The 15,005-nt window shown below is 43.5% G+C and overlaps 1 protein-coding gene across 1 annotated transcript; it reads right to left on the minus strand.

Moving 5' to 3' along the window:
- Positions 1 to 5,316: 5,316 nt before the first annotated feature.
- LOC138965210 (uncharacterized) lies at positions 5,317 to 15,005 on the minus strand. Its single transcript, XM_070337345.1, has 6 exons — positions 14,896 to 15,005; positions 11,921 to 12,035; positions 10,628 to 10,746; positions 8,893 to 8,993; positions 7,830 to 7,881; positions 5,317 to 6,203 (listed from the first exon to the last, which is right to left on the minus strand). Exons 3-6 carry the CDS (start codon positions 10,635 to 10,637, stop codon positions 5,974 to 5,976), a joined length of 393 nt encoding a protein of 130 aa, XP_070193446.1. The 5' UTR covers positions 10,638 to 10,746; positions 11,921 to 12,035; positions 14,896 to 15,005; the 3' UTR covers positions 5,317 to 5,973.

Here is a 15,005-nt window from a genome sequence, read left to right on the forward strand (position 1 = left end):
AAAGCAATACAACATGCTAAAATATTGTAGAAATGCTAGAGAAAAAAATGTAGGCCACATGCAGGTGCTTTTGTTTGAGTCGAACGTGGTCGCGCAGTAGTTAGTCAGATCTCTCCGTTCTGATTGGTTCAATTAATGTATATTCGCTGTGAAGGTTAACGCTCAGCATTGAGGGATCTATATACTGAGCTACAGTGAGAGTACTGGGTTTATAGACCGAGTATGTAGATGACGACAGTGAGTGTCATAAACTGACCCGTTTAATCTGACAGTGAGCGTTAACATAGCGCGACAATAAGGTGGTGTGTGTGTGTATGTGTGTGTGTGTGTGTGTGTGTGTGTGTGTGTGTGTGTGTGTGTGTGTGTGTATGTGTGTGTGTGTGTGTATGTGTGTGTGTGATTGTGTGTGTTGGTGTGTGTGTGTTGTGTGTGTGGGTGTGTATGTGTGTATGTAGTTGTGTGTGTGTGTGATTGTGTGTGTATGTATGTGTGTTGTGTGGGTGTTTGTATTTGTGTGTATGTGTGTGTGCGTCTGTGTGTGTGGGTGTGTGTGTGGGTGTGTGTTGTGTGGGTGTTTGTATTTGTGTGTGTGTGTATGTGTGTGTTGTGTGGGTGTTTGTATTTGTGTGTGTGTGTGTGTTTTGTTGGTCTGTATTGTCCGTAGTTTTGTGGTTGAGGTTGGTAGAGACTAAAACATTATGTTTGCCGAAGGTAGTTCATAGCTGGGTCAATTGCATATAGGTTACACACTCCGAGTCCTGAATAGCTTGCACATTTTTCCGAGGGTTGATTTTCAGGTATGCCCGAGCCTCTGTTTATCCAGCGTTTTATTGTTGATACTGTGCAGGGCCGGATCTGGGGGGGGGGGGTTCCTGGGTTCCGGACCCCCCCCCCCCCCCCCTGGCCATCCAATGTAGGCCTACCTCTCAGAGAAAAAAAAATATGGACTTTGGACCCCTGCCTTCAGTTGGAACCCCCCCCCCCCCCCCCCCCCCCCTCAAACGAACTTGGTCCGGCCCTGCTGTGCCAGAACCTGCCTCTGAAAGCGAACAATTGAGAAAAAATAAAAATAAATATAGTTGTTCCTTAATGTTTCAGTTTCAAAGAGTAGGGTGTTCTGCATGTGTTTCAGATTTTGAAAAGATAACTGAGAGCAGCATTATTAAGAAATGGAACAAAAATAGAACGCGAAGGCTTTGCATCCTTCGAGAAAAATTCGATCGTTATCGTTTGTCAAAACAAATGTAGCCAACTTGCTTTAACAAATAACCCGGATTAAAACACATTTTTTTAAGCAAATATTTTGGTAAATAAAGTTCACAGAAGGAAGTTAATTGCTCCCATTTACATCAATGTTCACAACAACCCTCCTTGGAGTAGCGGACCAACTTTCCTTGTAACAGGAACATTGAACAAAGACAGTGTGTAACGTACGAACTACATCGATTTCCATACCATTTGTGCGAGAACAATGCAAAATTGTGTATTTATTTTAGGGTAGGTTTCCAGAGTAAGCCTCCCTTTACAAGAACACACACGAAATTGAGGGTTGATTGATAAAAAAAACCAAGTCGCGTTAAAACATTTAGTCAAAACTTGACTAAATGTAAAAAAGGAAACCCCCCGCGGGTTAGGGGGAGTCCCATATTGGTTGGGACGAGAAAGAATTTACCCGATGCTAACCAGCATGTCGTAAGAGGCGACTAACAGGTTCTGTTTCTCCTTTTACCCTTGTTAAGTGTTTCTTGTATAGAATATAGTCAATGTTTGTAAAGATTTTAGTCAAGCAGTATGTAAGAAATGTTACGTCCTTTGTACTGGAAACTTGCATTCTCCCAGGAAGGTCATATATTGTACTACGTTGCAAGCCCCTGGAGCAATTTTTTGATTAGTGCTTTTGTGAACAAGAAACAATTAACAAGTGGCTCTATCCCATCTCCCCCCTTTCCTCTATCCCATCTCCCCCCTTCCCCCGTCGCGATATAACCTTGAATGGTTGAAAACGACGTTAAACACCAAATAAAGAAAGAAAGTAAAAAAGGAAAAAAAAGAAAAGAAACATACACAGTACGCTCTTGTGATGGTTGTTGATGTTGTTGTTGTTGTGGTGGTGATGGTGGTGTCGGTGGAGTTGTTTGGATGACACCTTTAACTACACATTCTACTGCGTGCCACCAACTGTTGGTTATAAAATCTGCGAAACACTAGTCATATTTTTTTAATTACATTTAGTCAAGTTTTGACTAAATGTTTTAACGTAGAGGGGGGAATCGAGACGAGGGTTGTGGTGTATGTGTGTATGTGTGTGTGTGTGTGTGTGTGTGTCTGTGTGTGTGTGTGTGTGTGTGTGTGTGTGTGTGTGTGTGTGTGTGTGTCTGTCTGTCTGTCTGTCTGTGTGTGTGTGTGTAGAGCGATTCAGACCAAACTACTGGACCGATCTTTATGAAATTTGACATGAGAGTTCCTGGGAATGATATCCCCGGAAAAAAAATTTTTATTTTTTTATGAATACCTTTGATGACGTCATATCCGGCTTTTTGTAAAAGTTGAGGCGGCAATGTCACACCCTCATTTTTCAATCAAATTGATTGAAATTTTGGCCCAGCAATCTTCGACGAAGGCCGGACTTCGGTATTGCATTTCAGCTTGGTGGCTTAAAAATTAATTCATGACTTTGGTCATTAAAAATCTGAAAATTGTAAACAAATTTTTTTTATATAAAACGCTCCAAATTTACGTTTATCTTATTCTTCATCATTTTCTGATTCCAAAAACATATAAATATGTTATATTCGGATTAAAAACAAGCTCTGAAAATTAAAAATATAAAAATTATGATTAAAATAAAATTTCCGAAATCGATTTAAAAACAATTTCATCTTATTCCTTGTGGGTTCCTGATTCCCAAAACATATAGATGTGATATGTTTGGATTAAAAACACGCTCAGAAAGTTAAAAAGAATAGAGATAAAGAAAAGCGTGTTATCCTTCTCAGCGCAACTACTACCCCGCTCTTCTTGTCAATATCACTGCCTGTGCATCGAGCGGTGGACTGACGATGCTACGAGTATACGCTCTTGCTGTAAAAATGCAGTGAGTTCAGTTTCATTCTGTTAGTTCGACAGCTTGACTAAATGTTGTAATTTCGCCTTACGCGACTTGTTTAGCATTTGTAACAGGAACATTTGGACAGAAAAAAAAATTTACATTTTTAAAAATGCATTAGATTAAAAATTCTATCCGGGAACAAAAAAAGTGGTGACAAAGGTGTGCTGTCATTGATACTTCTTCTTCTTCGTCGTTCGCTCAGTCATGTGAGCGTAGATGCGTTGTGCTGCCGTTACGCGCCTGACAAGTCAGGCCCAGCACATCCGACTTCAGCTTGTTTTTATATCAGAGTGTTCGCTCTCCTAGATTGATTGCTTTACCGGGCTGCCGAGTTCAATCTACCCGTTTTCTGGATGGTCGTCGCATCTTCCGCATCCATGCTGACGCCCTGAGCTGTCCAGTCTGCTGTTGTATTCGCCTTCGGTGCCAGGTTGTGGGCATATCTGTCCTGTTGCCACCTCTGCCGGATGTGTTCCCCTAGCAAGTTGGATGTGACATGGGGGTGACATGGGGGTTTCAGCTAATGGGTCCAACCCCCCAGGTTTGTCTTCAGAGTTTTCCTTCTCCTAGGAATGCTGCCTACCTTGGCTAACGAGTCGTTCCTACCCAGCGCTTGTGGAAGCAGCAGTAACATGGGGCATCCTCGTCCGCCCAGCCAGCCGTTGGGAGCAAGCTCCTCGTCCGCCTGTCTGACCGTTGGGATGGGTGACTAGACGTCCTCTTCCGCCTTCGCTGCCGTTGGGAGTTCACTCTCCTCTTCCGCCAGTTCCGCCGTTGGGATGTCTAGTCTTGGTATTTCACCCATACCTGGGGATTTGTTTCATGGGCACCAGGGCGTATCCACACACGGGTGGGCCTGCATACCGCACGTACGGGGAAAATCTCCTCAGCGCCCTTGCATTTTAGCCTGGGAGCATAGGGCTCCCAGTTTCCACCCAACGCCACGTGGAGGCAATGCATAGGACTTGTTGGTGAGAGGCTAACCGGCAGAAGAGACCTACGCGGATGGCTGCTCTCTTTTCGACCGGTGCTGCATGCAGCTTTGGCTAGCCAGCGATGAAGGCTGAAAGCGGATGCGACACTTAAGCACATGTATGTCAACGCCAACACGCTTAAGACGCATCACACAACCATTTGGGCTGGGTGTCATTGATACTAATGCATGTGTACATTTGTTATGTAACTAATTGAAACTGAAACACACAGAGGTTTCACACACCTACAGTTCCAACAAAATATGCGTAGTATATTCTAGCTGTTCCTTTCGACTTTAAGAAATATTTCAGCTTTATCTCTGAAATGCTTTTTAAGTTGAATTTTGTGTAAAGTGTGTGCGTCATTTTGCCAGCCATGTATCGCAGATTTTAGTTTAAAATTCGCTGACCAGCAATACATCACGCTTTGGTTTAACATCCAACAAAAATATAATTTTACGTACTTATGTAAAATTCTTTGCCTGATCATTTATGATCATATCACATCTGATTTATATCTTTTGTACTTTCGAAAAATCCAGTACCAGATTCTTTAATATCACCAAATCTGTTTTATATCTTTTGTACTTTCGGAAAATCCAATGCCAGATCCTTTAATATCACCAAATCTGTTTTATATATTTTGTTCTTTCGGAAAATTCAGTTTCTGTTATATGAAGTCTTATATTGCGCGCGTATCTCCAGACTCGGACTCAAGGCGCAGGGATCTATTTAAGCGCGTGTACACATCCGGTAAATGTGATAAAATCATGGTTAAAACCGCATTTGTTATTCAAAGGCTCTGTATGACGAACATTTCCACATGTTGACATCATGTGCACAATGCGAGATACACTTTTATCAAACCACGTTTTATACAAGAAAGCTGCCTTTCCAGTCTTAAAAATATTGTTATAAAAATGGCTCTGCTGCAGTTCTTAAAAACAGCCACAACTAATGTTACTACCACATTCCCGAGAAAAAATAACTATTGTAACTTATGTCATCCAGGATGCCGGAGCCGGTATGACATCAATATTTAACTATGGGACAAACAAAAGACATTTTATTTTACAATTTGTTTTACTATTGTGTTATTTTCTGGCCCAAATCAGCTACAACATGTACTTCTTAATCCGGTAGAAACCGGTAATCTTCGACAAGACAAAAGACGATTCGGGCGCCATTTTTGAATCATTTTTTTTTCATAAACAATAAAAACGCAGCCAACCAGACGATCTCCTTGATTTTATTATCGTTATTTCTTTGATCAATTTACAGTCAGTTCAGGGTTTTTTTCCCGTCGCCGACGTCAACTACTAGTATGTAGTGTACTTTTGCATGAGAGCCGCGCGGGACGAATGAACACAAGAAGGAACACAGGAATAAAGTAGAAGTGCGATGCTTTTGGCAGCCAGGGCGTTGCATACCCCAGCGAAGGACACAGACACACACACACACAAACCACAAACACACTCACATGCACACGTACACACACACATCAGGCCAGGAAAATGACATGGACAATCATGAAACCCGCTGAAACACACAACTGCAGTGATGGACTTTACACGATTATTACGTCACTGTCTTTCCCATGCGTCCTTTTTGTTTCCCCAAAAACGAAGAGGGCGTTATCTCAAGCACACACTTTACACAATGCACATTGTAGCTCATCTTCACTGTCATGATGCTGATCGCTTGACGCAATTGATCAGTGCCAATACTTGCCTCAGTGTTTTCACGGGCGCAACCCATTCGCATCCCGTAACCTTTACCCTCCCCCCCCCCCCCCCCCCCCCGGCACCTCCGTCAGAGTAATTTTCGGGACACGTCTTTAATTAGATGTTTAAGAAGGCTCCACTGTTTTGTGCTTGTGGGCGGTCTTTGTTACGTGGTATATGTGGTCTGACTAAGGGCGTCCGGTCTGCCGGCCAGTGCGGCGATCATGTGACGTAAGAGACAGCGCTGGGCGAGCGACACGTCAAGTGAAAAGACGTCATCGTCACGCAGATAGCGCAGCACGGTTGGCTGCAGGAGTTGCTCCCCTTTGAGGACGGTGTAGGTCCTGGCGTTCAGCCCTGGTTGCACTGCCTGCAGGCTTTCCAGCGACACGTCCTCTGAAATTAGAACAGTCACTGATATAAGCATGAAATGATGTCCTCTGAAATTGAAACAGTTACTAAAGTAAGCATGCAATCACGTCCCCTAAAATTGGAACAGTCACTGATGTAAGCATGAAATGACGTCTTCTGAAATTAGGACAGTCACTGATGTAAGCATGTAATGACGTCCTCTGAAATTGGAACAGTCACTGATGTAAACATGAAATGACGTCCTCACAAATTGGAACAGTCACTGATGTAAGCATCAAATTACGTCCTCTGAAGCTGGAACAGTCAATGATGTAAACATGAAATGACGTCCTCTGAAATTGGAACAGTCACTGATGTAAACATGAAATGACGTCCTCTAAAATTGAAACTGTCACTGATGTAAACATGAAATGACGTTCTCTGAAGTTGGAACAGTCACTGATGTAAACATGAAATGACGTTCTCTGAAGTTGAAACAGTCACTGATGTAAACATGAAATGACATTCTCTGAAGTTGGAACAGTCACTGATGTAAACATGAAATGACGTTCTCTGAAGTTGGAACAGTCACTGATGTAAACATGAAATGACGTTCTCTGAAGTTGGAACAGTCACTGATGTAAACATGAAATGACGTTCTCTGAAGTTCGAACAGTCAATGATGTAAACATGAAATGACGTCCTCTGAAATTAAACAGTCACTGATTTAAACATGAAATGACGGTGGAATAAGATCGCTTATAAAAGATTGAAATGACGTCCTCTGAAATTGGAACAGGGTCCTTGATATAAGCATGACATGACGACCTCTGAAATTGAAAATGGGTCCTTGATACATGTATAAGCATTAAATGACGACCTTTGAAATTGGAACAGGGTTCCTGATAAATGCATGAAATGACGACCTCTGAAATTGGAACAGAGTCCCAGATATAAGCATGAAATGACGACCTCTAAAATTGGAACAGAGTCCCTGGTATAAGCATGCAACAACGTCCTCTGATTTGGATTAGGGCCATTGATATAAACATGAAACGACGTCCTCTAATTTGGAATAGGGCCATTGACATAAACATGAAACGACGTCCTGATTTGGAATAGGGCCTTGATATAAACATGAAACGACGTCCTCTGATTTGGATTAGGGCCATTGATATAAACATGAAACGACGTCCTCTGATTTGGAATAGGGCCATTGACATAAACATGAAACGACGTCCTCTGATTTGGAATAGGGCCATTGATATAAACATGAAACGACGTCCTCTGATTTGGAATAGGGCCATTGACATAAACATGAAACGACGTCCTCTGATTTGGAATAGGGCCATTGATATAAACATGAAACGACGTCCTCTGATTTGGAATAGGGCCATTGATATATATATAAACATAAAATGACGTCCTCTAGTATGAGAACATGGTCACTGATATCAGCCGAAAATAACGTCCTCCGAATTTGGAACAGGACCACTGATGTTAGTATAAAATGACGTCCTCTTACAGGGAACAGGGTCATTGATACGAATATAAAATGACGTCCTCTTACAGGGAACAGGGTCATTGATACGAATATAAAATGACGTCCCCCACATAAGCGTAGCTTACAGAGCAACCAACTTCAGATAATCACGGAGCTAATATAGATACCTTCATAGATGAGCTGCGTTGTTCCGTATTTCACTTTTTTTTCCAAGTTCACCTGCAAAAAAGAACGTTTTAAATCCATTTGATTCGTATTTCTGTTGCTGATCTTTAAACAAAATAAACAGACACAAGAAGAAACAAGAAATTCCTACGTGGTAGGAAAAACACCCCCGTCAAAGGGAAATAACCTTCTCAGTTGGTGGCAGTGACTGAGTGAGAATGGTTATTTCCCTTTGACCATTAAGATGTTCTTCTATAAGTCCTTGTATAATTTTAATCCACCAATAACTCCCTAACCGTGTGTTTGACTGGTCCCAATTTTTGTAAGGACCGTCTCAGGAATGTATAGAACCTGTTCACCAAGTTTGGTGACGATCGGTCCGTTCATTCTTGAGATCTATATGCGAACACAAACAAACAAACAAACAAACAAACACATCGAGCGAAACCTATACACACCCCTATACCGGGGGTGTAAATAAGAATCATGCTACACTACAGTATTGCGCACGGCACATTCTGATAAATTTGCATATCTATTCTTGGCTAAAAATAGACTCATATACATGTACTAGCCGCCGCACCCCCCACGCCGGACACTGATGGAACTAAAATGTGCATGCCCAAATGTAGCATTAACATAGCTGAAGGTTTTTAAGGAATCTTTGACAATGGTGGAGCGTTTTCCTACTCAGAATTACACAGATTAGAGGGCCTTATCACGTCCTGCGTGTTAAATTGTGATACGTCAAATTTGCAAACTTCCAAAGTGTGTCTTCTCATATAAACCAAAAGGTACCCCTTTGATTGCCACAATGCGCGTCAGACACGTATCTTGCTATAAACAAAACACAACCAATACTCTGACAAGGGAAACAACCGCTGTAAATGACCATTGAATTCGCAGCAAGATTATTGCCTCCCCTGGAGATCATTGTCTAAGTTTTGGTGTAATTATCATTCAGACATGCTTTGCATGTATGTGATGGTTTTTATTGATTTTTGTGTGTGATTTTTTACTGAAGTCTTCCAGTTGTCAAGGGATTTAGCAGACAGAGTTACCTACCCTTTCCAGTGCCTCGTCCATCTCGTGCCTGATCTGCATCTCCAAGGCCGTGGACCGTCCCGACATGCACCACGCCTTCCGTCTCCGGCACAGCACCAGCACTGAAACACACAATATAAAACAAGTCACGTGAAGCGATATAAAAACATTTAGTCAAGCTGTCGGCATCAAAGTAACAGATAAACAAAATAAACAGTCACATGCATCGCCGAGACTATATATTTAAGAAAAACTCGACTAACCACACCCCAAATTAGAGACGGGTCAGCCCCCGCGGGTTTGGGGGAAGAATTTACCCGATGCCCCCCAGCATGTCGTAAGAGGCGACTAACGAATTCTGTTTCTCCTTTTACCCTTGTTAAGTGTTTCTTGTATAGAATATAGTCAATGTTTGTAAAGATTTTAGTCAAGCAGTATGTAAGAAATGTTAAGTCCTTTGTACTGGAAACTTGCATTCTCCCAGTAAGGTAATATATTGTAGCCTACTACGTTGCAAGCCCCTGGATCAATTTTTTGATTAGTGCTTTTGTGAACAAGAAACAATTAACAAGTGGCTCTATCCCATCTCCCCCCCCTTTCCCCGTCGCAATATAACCTTCGTGGTTGAAAACGACGTTGAACACCAAATAAAGAAAGAAAGAAAGAAAGAGACGGGTCACGCTCGTCTCCGGGTAGCGTGCGAACGCAGTACTTACTTAACTTATTTTCTGTCATTCTGAGCACATTTGTAGAGTAAACAAGACCCGTACCATATGTATATATTTTTGAATTCAAGAGAAATTGAGGAATACGATGCAATCATTTTTAAATCTGTTAGTGAAAATTCGATTTTAATGACAACTTTAATGAGCAAACTAATTAACTAGTTTTTAACCCTCCAAGCTGAAATGCAATACCATAGTCCGAGCTTCGTCGAAGATTACTTCACCAAAATTTCAACCAATTTGGTTAAAAAATGAGGGCGTGACAGTGCTGCCTCAACTTTCACAAAAAGCCGGATGTGACGTCACCAACGACATTAATAGAAAAAAGGAAAAAAACGTCTGGGGATATTATACCCACGAACTCTCATGTCAAATTTCATGAAGATTGGTCCAGTAGTTTTCTCTGAATCGCTCTACACACACACACACACACTCACACACACACACACACACACACACACACACACACAACACACACACACACACACATACGTACACACATACACCACCACCCTCGTCTCGATTCCCCCGTCTATGTTAAAACATTTAGTCAAAACTTGACTAAATATAATGATACCTCGGTAATTTCTGTTCTCTCTGCCCAGTTGAGGACAAGTTTTTGGGCATCCTTTCCCACAGACGCGTTTCAAATAGCAACAGTCTGGTGGTTTGTTGTACTTAGTGCGACCCCCCGCCCCCCCCCCCCCCCCAACCTACCTAGCCTACCATCCTCAGTTATGTGCCCCTGTTCCGAGTCTTACATGCAGTCGAGTCATGCGCGAAATGTGTGCGTGTGCGTGTGGGGGTGGGGGGTGGTAAGCAATAGTGTTTGAGCTATAATGAATCTTTTGTAAAGTACGGGGAGCACACAATTATCCTGTGCTTCGCGCTATATAACTGTTCATTAGTAGTAGCAATAGTAGTTGTCGCATTGTGTACAGAATTCCTTATTTGTGTTTTTGTATGTGTGTGAGGCGCTTAGAACTAGTTTAGGATTTACGCCATAAAAGTATGGTCATTATTGATCTCACCGAACGCCATGACGATGAGCAGCAGCCAGCAGTACAGCCCGACCAGCTGGAACACTGACGACCTGGTCGAGTCCTCGCACTCTGACACCTCGGGCTCTTCTGTGATGCAGTCCACATACCTGACACACACCACGCTACAGATTAGACAGGAGCAAGTGAGTATGGAACGCCGAAACTGACTTTTTACTCGGTAGAATCTACCGGCAGATTTTTGGAAATCTACCGGGTATTTCTGCATTTGATTGGCAAGAGAGAGAGAGAGAGAGAGAGAGAGAGAGAGAGAGAGAGAGAGAGAGAGAGAGAGAGAGAGAGAGACTACCAGTAGATTCTACCGAGTAAAAAGACAGTTTCCGGCGGCGCGCATGGAGGCATTTTCTACCCGGTAGTTTGATTAGCCAATGACGGAGCTTTTTGCTCGGTAACAAACAATCTACTGGGTATCTCAGGCTGTCATTGGCCCAAATTCTGACGGTATTGTTAATAAAATAAAAACTAATCTAGTGCAGAAATACCCCGTAGATTAGCAAATCTACCGGTAGATTTCGGAAACCTACCGGTACCGGAGGATTTAAACCGGGTAAAAAGTCAGTGTTGGCGTTCCATAGCCAAGAGAAGGGGAGAGATAGACCGACTGGCTGACCCATGATCGATAAAAGAAGAGAGTGAGACTTTTTCTGAGTTATCTTTATTTTACAAACAAACAAACAAAACAAACAAAAGATTTGACTGCTCCTTCCCTCCGATCTGCCCTGACAAACTATAAACGGGAAAGACCAGCAGGTTGTTCGTATTGCAGTGCGGGACTCGGCTCCCAGCCATTGTGAGCCAGGGACACAAAAGCTCTCCTTTGTCTGCCTGTGGGTGTGACTGCATGGTGTCATGGTCTTTAATGGAAAAAAAACCCGTAGGACTTTTAATATTAATGTTACTACTATGGTGTCAGCACGAGACCCTTTTCCTCGTAGACTGGATTATGACCCGTGTTTAGACTGTATTGCTGTGTCGCTTTTCAAACAAAATCCGTGGTTATTATTGCTTAGTACGCAAGGAAAACAATCCCCTCTTGTGTTTGAAACAAGGAATGTGGGATTGTCTGCTGTTGTGGAGGCAAAGAGGGTGATTTTACATTGGGTAAAACCTTGCAATTGCCGCTTGATTGATCTTTTTCCCCGTGCGTGCGTGGCGTGTGTGTGTGTGTGTACGTGTGTGTGTGTGTGCGTGTGTGTGTGTGTGTGTTAAGTGTGTGTTTGTGTGTGTGTGTGTGTGTGTGTGTGTGTGTGTGTGTATGTGTACTTTCGCTGCAGTGACCCAATGATGAGCCAGGTCGCGGCCAGACCTACAGGGCGCCGGACAAAGGAGCACGTGACTCCAGCAGTTGGACAGGTGCGCACCAGCTTCCAGGGAAAGTCTGAAACAGCCTCGCGGCGTCACACACACACACACATACACACACAGACAGACACACACACACACACACACACACACACACACACCACACACACACACATACATACACACTCACACACACACACACACACACAGACGCACAAACACACATACACACACACATATCTATATATATATACGACTAGTGTCTGTGTGTCTGTCTGTCTGTGCGCGATGCACGGCCAAAGTTCTCGGTGGATCTTTTTCAAATTTGGACACCGTATTCAGCTACACCCCGGACACAACCTCATCGATGAGATATTTCAACACGTGCTCTCAGCGCGCAGCGCTGTGCGCGCTGAACCGATTTTTTTAAACATTTTTTTTAAATTTTTTTTTGGTCGGGATCCACTACCAGTAACTCTTCCTTATCTTCTCCAGTGTTTTCAGCCGCGATTATCTCCCTTCCTCCGTGTGGCGTCAATCCATATTCCCGTTACTACGTTACTATTTTTAGAATGTCACTGCACGTTACTATTTTTAGAAGGTCTCCAGTGTTTTGCGCGTTTATCTCCTTTCCTTCGTGCGCCGGCGAAGCCGGCATACACCCGGCAGAGCCGGGTCCCAGGCGCAGCCTGGTATTCGTTTCTACTTCTTCCCGGCGAAGCCCGGCGGTACCCGGCGAAGCGGGTAATCATCTATCTATATATATATACGACTTGTGTCTGTGTGTGTGTCTGTGTGTTTGTGTATCTGTGTGTTTGTGTATTTGTGTATTCGCCATGCACGGCCAAAGTTCTCGATGGATCTGCTTCAAATTTGGTGGGCATATTCAGGTAGACCCGGGACACGACACAACCTGGTCGATATTTCAACACGTGCTCTCAGCGCGCAGCGCGGAACCGATTTTGGTTCCACCTCAGCTATTTTGGTTCCACCTCAGCTACCCGGGCCCCCATACCGACACACCATAGCCGCTACACCACATCACAACGCCAAAGTTCTCGGTGGATCTTTTTCAAATTTGGACACCGTATTCAGCTACACCCCGGACACAATATCATCGATGAGATATTTCAACACGTGCTCTCAGCGCGCAGCGCTGAACTGATTTTGGTTTTTGTGTTCATTTCACCATTATAAGTAACTCTTCCTTATCTTCTCCAGTGTTTGGCGTTTATCTCCCTTCCTTCGTGTGGCTTTCCCGTTCAGTTGTAAGTTACTATTACTATTTTTAGAATGTCACTGCGCTGTCCACTGCGCTGTCCACAACGCTTCCCTTGCACCCGTAAGTTGTTCTTACTGTCAAAGTGAAAAGGTCGAATCAATTTATAGCCACGCGAAAAATACACTCTCACCTATCTCTATATATTTATAGATACAGATATGCATATATATATACGGCTTCTCTGTGTGTGTGTGTGTTTGTGTGTGTGTGTGGGCAAAAACCTGTGTATTGTAGAGTTCTGTTTGTGATGTGGTCTAGCGGCTTTTGTCTTCCTGTATGTTCTGGCATGTGAGAAGCCACAGCAGATAATATAGGGCTAAGTAATAAGCTCTAAAATTCTCAATCTCGTTTGACAGGACTTCACCTTCAAAGGTGATTGTTGTGAACCGCCACGCTGTCTGTCTCTGTCTCGCGCCGTTCACCCCAAATTCCCGTTTCTGAGTAACTATTTTTAGAATGTCACTGCGCTGTCCAGAACGCTTCCCTTGCACCCGTAAGTTGTTCTTACTGTCAAAGTGAAAAGGTCGAATCAATTTATAGCCACGCGAAAAATACACTCTCACCTATCTCTATATATTTATAGATATAGATATATATATATATAGATACGGCTTCTCTGTGTGTGTGTTTGTGTGTGTGTGTGTGGGCAAAAACCTGTGGATTGTAGAGTTCTGTTTGTGATGGGGTCTAGCGGCTTTTGTCTGTCTGTATGTTCTGGCATTTGAGAAGCCACAACAGATAATATAGGGCTAAGAAATAAGCTCTAAAATTCTCAATCCCGTTTGACAGGACTTCGCCTGCAGAGGTGATTGTGATGAACCGCCACGCTGTCTGTCTCTGTCTCGCGATTCACCCCGGCGAAGCCGGGTATTCCTCTAGTCGTAATATATATATATATATACACACACACACACACACACACACATACACACACACACACACACACACACACACACACACACACACACGGGACAGAGGTTTACTGAATTGTGTGCACCTACATCCAAATCTGCACACGCGCCGCATAGATGTCCATTCATTTGGTACTAGATGAATACCCGCTTCGCCGTGTAGCCGGCTTCGCCGGGAAGAAGTATAGCCGAATACCCGGCTTCGCCGGGAGTGGCGCTCTGGAAGGCCGGCTTCGCCGGGTGAGTGACGCACCGTACGCGATTGACGCCACACGAAGGAAAACTTTTAAAAATAGTAACGGGAATATGGATTGAGCGTTGTGGACAGTGACCTTCCAAAAATAGTAACGGGAATATGGATTGACGCCACACGAAGGAAGGGAGATAAACGCAAAACACTGGAGAAGATAAGGAAGAGTTACTGGGAATGGATCTGGGAAGATGAACAGAAAAACCAAAATCGGTTCAGCGCTGCGCGCTGAGAGCACGTGTTGAAAATTCTCATCGACCAGGTTGTGTCCGGGGTCTACCTGAATATGCCCACCAAATTTGAAGCAGATCCATCGAGAACTTTGGCCGTGCATCGCGAACACACACACACACACACACACACACACACACACACACACACACACACACACACACACACACACACACACACACACACACACACACACACACAGATATAGAGATATCAGCAGAACGACGTTACTCGGAACAAATAAAAAGCTACTTCTCCTTACCGGCAAGGAAAAGTATGATGGCCGGGACAAACAGGAACGACAACCCGTACACGACAGACAGGGCAGGGTGACAGGGGCACGCAAAGATGGTGTCGTTCAGCAACAGTTCT

The sequence above is a fragment of the Littorina saxatilis genome, linkage group LG4, assembly GCF_037325665.1.
Source record: "Littorina saxatilis isolate snail1 linkage group LG4, US_GU_Lsax_2.0, whole genome shotgun sequence".
In the NCBI taxonomy this organism is placed as follows: Eukaryota; Metazoa; Mollusca; class Gastropoda; order Littorinimorpha; family Littorinidae; genus Littorina; species Littorina saxatilis.

Excerpts from the sequence above, each read along its gene's own strand:
- LOC138965210 (XM_070337345.1), bottom strand. Across the intron at positions 7,882-8,892 it reads TGGACGAGGCACTGGAAAGG|GTGAACTTGGAAAAAAAAGT; the intron begins GTAGGTAACTCT and ends TCTTTTTTGCAG. Across the intron at positions 6,204-7,829 it reads AACGCAGCTCATCTATGAAG|AGGACGTGTCGCTGGAAAGC; the intron begins GTATCTATATTA and ends TTCTAATTTCAG.